This window comes from Octopus bimaculoides, chromosome 3 (genome assembly GCF_001194135.2).
Source record: "Octopus bimaculoides isolate UCB-OBI-ISO-001 chromosome 3, ASM119413v2, whole genome shotgun sequence".
Classification (NCBI taxonomy): domain Eukaryota; kingdom Metazoa; phylum Mollusca; class Cephalopoda; order Octopoda; family Octopodidae; genus Octopus; species Octopus bimaculoides.
This window is the reverse complement of record NC_068983.1, coordinates 100,440,074-100,447,881: the sequence shown is the minus strand read 5'-3', so window position 1 is coordinate 100,447,881 and position 7,808 is coordinate 100,440,074. Positions and strand designations below refer to the sequence as shown.

The 7,808-nt window shown below is 36.9% G+C and overlaps 1 protein-coding gene across 1 annotated transcript in view; it reads right to left on the bottom strand.

Moving 5' to 3' along the window:
- Positions 1–563: 563 nt before the first annotated feature.
- The window catches only part of LOC106868642 (transcription factor SPT20 homolog), an 81,717-nt gene continuing 74,472 nt past the window's right edge, over positions 564–7,808 (bottom strand). The window contains exons 2-3 of the mRNA XM_052966361.1: positions 5,554–5,720; positions 564–4,274 (exon numbers count right to left, since the gene is read on the bottom strand). Coding sequence (XP_052822321.1) covers positions 599–4,274; positions 5,554–5,720 — 3,843 coding nt within the window. The 3' untranslated portion in view covers positions 564–598. The remainder of the gene's footprint in view (positions 4,275–5,553; positions 5,721–7,808) is intronic.

The following is a 7,808-nucleotide window of genomic DNA, read 5'->3' as shown; positions in this document are numbered from 1 at the left end:
TGATTTTCTTTGTTCATTTCATCTATTACCACATTGGTTTCTGGATTAGTCTTCTAATTATTACAACTAGCATCTTTTCCTAATTAGCTACTAATTTTGTTGCCAATTATTCTGCAATTAGATCCACACTGCATTAGCAGAATCTATTTATTTTGTATATTTTAGATATAAACATAATGTCTAATTCAGTATATTTCTATAGTCCGCACAGTACATATATCTTTATATATGAGTGTTTTCAGCTAGAACCAATTATCAATTGGTTCTCGTTCTCTTTCTATTATTACAATATCATTTTATGGTTATTATTTCACTTCTTACTAGCATCCGGATGCCATGGAACGTTGGAGGGTCCCTTCGTTTTCAAGTCAACCGTTTCTAGACAACCCAAAACGGATGACAATTGCCACGTATAGCCAAATACTCCAACTGGAAATCAAACCTACACTGTAGAGTCGACTCACTGGAGCTCATCATAATTTTACGGTGCCCTACAAGCATGTACTCATGGAAGCAAATGCAAATTTCAAAAACAAAACCAAAAGAAAAAACAACAACAAGTATAAATGTATAAATAAATAATTTCTTTTTATCAATTTCAACAGTCCGATGAATTAATTGAAAATTTTCTATATTTATAAGGTGCTTCAGGGTGTTTGCGCATGTGCCAATTTAAGGCATTTCGCTGACGACATCTATACTCACAAAAGTCACACTTTAGAGGTTTTTCGTCCTTGTGGATTAAGAGATGCACTTTGAGATGTCGCTCTGCTGCAAACTCTTTCGTACATCCGGGCCACGAGCAACGAAATGCCCGGATGTTGAAGTGCTTTACGCGTACATGTTCTTGTAGATGAAAATTTTTCATAAATTTCTTGTTGCAGCCGTCATATATGCAAAAGAACTCTTTCATTTTGTCGTGCTGTTCGCGTATATGACGTGACAACTCCATGTTATTCTGAAAGAACCTTGGGCAATCACCAATAGTGCACTGTACTGTACGGTCTAAATGTAACTTCCGATGATAACGGAGTGCTTTCGCAGAGTAAAGAACTTTGTCGCAACTATCACACACATAATGGTTAGCAGGAGTTGTGGGACTGTTAGGGTGAAATTTATTTCGATGGTCATAAAATTGTGTGAAAGTCCGAAACTGTTCGACACATAGATCACACAGAATATTACCATTTTGTATTTGCAGGCAGCAACTGAAATCGTATTTTTGACTGGAGAAATGGGTATTACATCGGTCACATTCCATCGGTTCCGGTGGGTTATCGTCTTCAGTAACTGGGCTCTTTACCCAGAAGCATTGGTACTCCATCCCACATGACTGACAGAAGAATCGCACGGGAACGTGTTGCCTTTGATGCGAGACTTTTTCGTCTGAAGAGACAATGTCGTTGCATATTTTACAGTGATAAAGCTCTTGGAAAAGATTTTTACCTGATGAAAACTCCAAGAAATCATCTTCAGTCTGTCGGTCATCAGACGAATTTGAGTTGACATCGTTACAGTGCAAGGACTTTGAGGGACTGTCAAGAATCTTTCCTTCCCTCTCTTTTAATACTTCGTTTCCGTCTTCTTCCTCTTCTGCATCTTGTTCTTCATCGTCTTCATCATCATGTTCATGCATCTGAGTTGGAGAAAGCTTCAGCAGTGGTTGGTGTTGTTTCAGTGTCTGCAGCTGTTGCACATTTTGTAACTGCTGCTGTTGCTGCTGCTGTTGTTGCTGCTGTTGCTGCTGCTGCTGCTGCTGTTGCAGTTGTTGCTGTTGTAGCTGTTGTTGCAGCTGTTGTTGAAGTTGCTGTTGAAGTTGCTGCTGTTGTTCTTGCATCTTCTTTTGTTGTTGCTGTTGCAACTGTTGCTGCTGCTGTTGTTGTAATTGTTGTTGTAGCTGTTGTTGCAACTGCTGTTGCTGAAACTCCAGCTGCTGCTGGTTTATCTGCTGTTGTAATGGAGACGTGATAGATTCCGACTGCACTGGCTGGGACAATCTCGAGCTCTTCCGGCCTCGAGTGCCACCATTTCGCCGTGTTCTGAACGCTCTCGGCCGAATTCTGAATGATGTACATATAAAATTAGCATTCGGCTTCATGAAATCATTGGCAGAATGCGACTTGCGAGGCTTTATGTTTTTTAAAGACTTAGGAGATAAAATCATTTCTTGATATAATGATTCTGATTTTTTAGGTTCCAAAGGTGTTTCAAAATGTTTTAATTTATCGTTATCTTTGTCTCCAATAACGTTTGCCGGAGAATCAGGTATGATTTCAACGCAATCCTTCTCGTGAGATCTTTTTATTTCTGGTTTGATATTGCTGCTCATCGCTGGAAAAGGTGTCGGCACTATTGAACACTCACTCTGATTTTCAACCTTAAGTTTTTTTTCTTCGTTAATTTGGTTTACGTTTAATTTCGGTTTTTTATCTATCAGTAATTGTGTGAGCATTGGCAGTTTCGGTGGCCTTCCTCTTCGACGAACTGGTTTTCCTAATGCTGAAATTCCAGTATGAGGATAGACCATAATAATCGACTGCTGGTTCGAACCTGTTGTTTGGGTACTAGTCTGTCCTGCTGACGTCATTGTTACACACTCTCTCGGCGATGAGATATTACCCTGAGCAATTGTAGTAACTGTTACAGTTGAAGATGGAGTGGATTGAACATTATTTACAGAATTTGTTGGTAAGCATGATGTTTGCATTTGCTGCATGGTAGGAAAGAACATAACAGTCTGCGTATTTATAGGCTGAATTGGTACACTCGAAGTGGTAGGGATTACTTGTGACACAGGGGCTGAGATCAACTTTTCAGGCTTTGAACGAGATCTTTTGTGAGAAGAAAGTTTCAAAATGCTAGTGTAAACACCAGGAAAGATATTACTTTCAGCAACTAGTTTCAATTGGTCTTGTTCCAAGGGTTTGTTCGGTCCTATTTGTTGAGATGGATCGATTTTGGGTACAGGCAACATGGCTTGAGACATTATAGGTAATCCTATTGGATGACTCCCTTGCGGAATAGTTGTCAAAGTTGGAAAACCCATTGGATAAACATACATACAGTTATCATTTTTCTGTAATGTTACCACATTTGTTGGAACTGGAACTGGTCTAGGTCCTTGCGTTGGGATTGAAAAATAGTTGCTAGCGATTTGTGGCGATGCCTCATTGAGGCAAGGCGAATTCAACTGTGATGGCAAAATTAATTGAGTTTCATTACAATTTGGAACTTGTGTTGGCAGTTGCTTCACATTAAATACCTGAGACGCTACATCTGGACGTATCTGTTTATCAGGTGTGACATTCATTATCTCAGGTGATGAACTATTACTTTTAATAACAGTTTGGTTAACATCAAGTTGAGTGGGTGCTAGCTCTGGAGATGGAGAATTATCTCTATGTGCTTGCATTCCAAAATATTCTGTACGGTTACTTTTCTCATTTTCAACGTTGACAGTATGAATATCGTCCCTACAATTACTGCTACTTTGATAGTGCAAATGCTCATTTTCTGGTGATGGTACAGGTGATGAAGTTAGAGATGTATGTGAAGAATGTGGTTCTAATTTTACAATACTTAAGTCTAATGGCGTTTCACTGTCTGATTCTCGGTAGCTTCCGTCATCTTGGCAATTTACTTTATTGTTTGGTGTATAAATATTCTTCGAATGATCGACTGACTTTGTTACTGTATGAACATTTCTTAAATGGTTTGCTTTCAGTGAAACAGGCTGACAACTAGAATAGTAATATGGATTTGCTACATTGGATGGTTGGCAGATTCTTGTATCTGTCGTGTTTATAGTATTATTGTAGAAGACATTGTCTTCACAAACTGAATTATCATTTTCATGTTCTAATTTAGACTGAAATAATTTCGATCCATGTACCACATCTACTCCGTAGCTGTCATTGAGGGACGAATTTTCTTCCTCTTTGCAGACGACTTTAGCGACCTTAAATCTCGCTGTTACAGGTTTCCTTTTGATATTAAATTGATTTAGTGGGAGATCTTTGTTTCTGGCACACAATTCAGGACTATTGTTACCATTGACCATCGGGATATCTGATTCGGTACTTAAACTGGTATTTAAGTCTGCTATGGTAGTACTTGGGGAACACTCATAGCAAGAAGACACGTCTTCTTTCTTAATGCGTTTGCGGTTAGCATCGATTGCTGCCTTTATTGCCTTCTCAGAATAGTCACTTGTAGATATTTGTGCTATATTTTCTTCTGGCAAAACGAAGTTGGAACTGTCTGGTTCTTTCAGTCTGAAATAACACCAGTAATTGAAGTGAAAACGGCAATAAAAATAAGAGAGAAATTATAACTTATAAAAATAATTAAACGTTTGAAAGATTTTAAAAATAAAAATTAGAAAATAGTATAAAAAATATAAAGTACAATATCCTAAAAGGAATTATCAACTCTCTATTAATTTATTTGTAGATCATAAACAAAGACACTTTCAACTTAACAGAATATTTGAAAGCAAACATTTGAAACATGAACTTTTAAACGACTAACATAAACAAAACAATTGTAGTGAAACATCACTATGAATGTGTAATTAGATTCCTGTATGCTTTAACATACAACCATGGGAGTTGGGTAGGGGCTTCTCTATATGAATTGACTAAGCCTCTATATATTATTCAAAACTATATACTACTGTTTGACTTAACAAATGGCGACCAGTTATGAAACATTTGGGAATTGAGAAAACTAGCCCGATAGTAACATAATCGATTCATTCTAGGTTTGATCGTGTGTGCTTGAATAGATCTACAAATGTAATTACAATTCCTACCACATTTTTCCTTAAGTAAATTGGATGCTACAACTCTAATGGTGAGAGAATTCATTAGTGTTAATAGGTTAATGTCTCTAAAGCGAAATTGAAATACACCAGTCATAAATACAAAGTAATAATGATTTTTGATTTAGCATATTTAAGCTTTATTAATCCTTCTGTTTGTTTCGTTAGTAGTTAATTTGTTGACCTCAGAATGACAGAATTTTGGAAGCCGTGAAGAGTAAAATAAGATGTCGCTTCTGTATCACTTCATCTCCGCCTCATTTGAATGGGAGTAATAAATATTTATTTTGAATTTACGCAAAGTATATCAGAGATGGACAGAATCGTAAATTATACTCAGCGTAATACCGGTAGTCACTTTATCGACAAGTCACACCTATTTAAATTCAGACAGTAGAAAGAAAAGCCTGCGTCTTGAAATACATTTAATCGGCGTTCTAGTGTTTATCAGAACTCTCAAGTTCATGATTCGGTTTCGATTCCTGTCTGAAGTTTATTTTGCTAAGTTTGTTAATATACTTTAACGCTACACAAACTTATTATTTCTACCTTATAAATGACTAAATGGCGATATGAGCATCGATTGAAAAATGTGTGTGTGCGTGAGTATATGATGTGTTAAAATGTTTTACAAGGAAATTTATGTTTGTAGCAAGTAATGTCAACTATAACTATATACAACGTCGTATAAACAATGCGGAATGTATGAACAGAGAGATCGTTAAACTTACTTATGAAAGTCAGTGAGCAACTTCCTCATCAAAGTGGCTGAGTCTAATTTAGTTGCATTCTTCAAGTTTTCGAAATCTTTAAAAAGATCAATAGGTATTGTTATATTTTGTCCAGCAATATTTGAAACCATTTCTGTTGGAGATTTCATTAAAGTTTCTGGAATTAACTGAAATAAAAGAAAGATAGTGTTAGGAAATTGCGATAAAATTGATCGGCGGAAGTTCAAAGAATTACAGAGAAATTATTTAAAGGATAAGACTTCAAGGGAGTAACAAACTTTTCTAAAAATATTTAATGATGAAGATATCAATTTCTTGCCTTGACATAATTCCACAAATTCAAAGGTAAGATTCAATCGAATCGATCCCATTATATTATAAATGCTCCGGAGCATGAAATAGCAAAGTTAACTCTGATGGCATTTGAACTCAGAATGCGAAGAAACAAAGACAAAAGTAAGTTTGTACGGTACTTGCTCTTTGGTGCTATCTTTCCGACAGCAAATTCAGCGGTGTCTATAAATATCATAAATCACCCCAAGGTATTGTAGTAGTTTATCTGATTGGCACCACTCAGTGGCGCAATGTTCTGAGATATCCTTGAATTGGGACGATATGTAAAAAACAAAATATCTTATCTGCTAGCACAAATCAGGATGTTGGCTCACTTGGTGAGATGCTTAATTTAGATCATACAAATTTCCAATCACAACGTTCATAATTATCTCCTTTATGACATAACATCAGTTAGGGGACCAACATTTATGTAGTCGATCGGCCTGCTAGAAATCTCCCTCAATCTATACCTTATCATCTTGGAAAAGGAAAAAAAGATATATATTGGATGAATGATGTGGTTTAGATACTAAACTTGAAAATATAATGGAATGGCTACGGTTTCAGTTATAAGCGCGCTCGGTTAGAGATGAACAAATCTAAACAATAACAACATCAACTGTAAGTACGCGAATGAGATATCCTCAAATTTGAGAAATAGAAGATACTAGTTCCAAATTTTGGCACAAGACCAGCAGTTTTGGGGAAGAGGTAAGTGGATTACATCGACCCCAGTGCTCAACTGATACTTATTTTATCGACCCGAAAGGATGAAAGGTAAAGTCGAACTCAGTGGAATTTTAACTCAGAACGTAAGGACGGACGAAATACCGCTAATCATTTTACCCGGCGTGCTAACGATTTTGCCAGTTTGTTGTCTCAAGATATTACGGCTGATATATTCCGTATAGAAAAATACATATCATATACAGCCGCATGTAAACACGCATACAATGTGTACATATATCTTCACAATTTCATGATTTCCTACATATATTAGCGTATGTAGAAGATGCGCAGCATTTGAAGAGAGACTCAAATGAACATCTTACAGACTTTGTTTAATTCGACAGATGGTGGCATTAATGGCTATTTAAACTGGCTAAATGTAAAATAGAATAATTGACCCAAATGTGAATACAGTTGCCGGATTTGAATTTCTAACAATTTTTCTAAATTCATATAAGAATTACGGAGGGACTTTGGGTATTCGGGTACTTTGAAAATACTTCATGGGATGGCAATCAAGCCATTTGACAAAGCATAGCACCTCTACAGCCACTCTTCCAGGGATACGGTGAAGTCACGGGATTGCAGCATGGCGGATTGTGAAGAGGTAGCAGAAGAGTTCAACTGAGCTAACAATATTCTTACATTGATGCTGAGCAAAAGAATCCTAGAAGATCAACGGTTAGGATCACCAAGCTCTATCAAGAGAGTAACTGCAATACATCCATGGGGGTGGCATTCCTGGTTGTGTAATCAGCTAATGAAATATTCACGATGTCTCAAGCAATCTATTCAAACTCATACTAATGGAATTGGATGGTGACAGGGAGTTATGGGAATCCGCGAAAGCAGCACGACTACGAAGAACTGATGGACTGGTAGAATTATGGGATCACCGTCCTTTCTCTCTCGGGGGAAAATTCTACTTGTCATCCTCCCGGGGTCGATAAATGAAGTACAAGTTTAGTGAAATAGTTGTGACCGTTTTGTGTTTTTTTATAAAACATCTTAAGAATTAAATTGTAAAAGAAGACTGAGACCAAACCTGATGAAGGAAAATCATTGTCGTTATTTTCGAAGACGGCAACAGATCTTAAGATTGATGTCCCTTATGTTTTATACTTTCATATACATAAATACATGCAAGTACGCGCGCGCACACACACACACACACACACACACACACACAC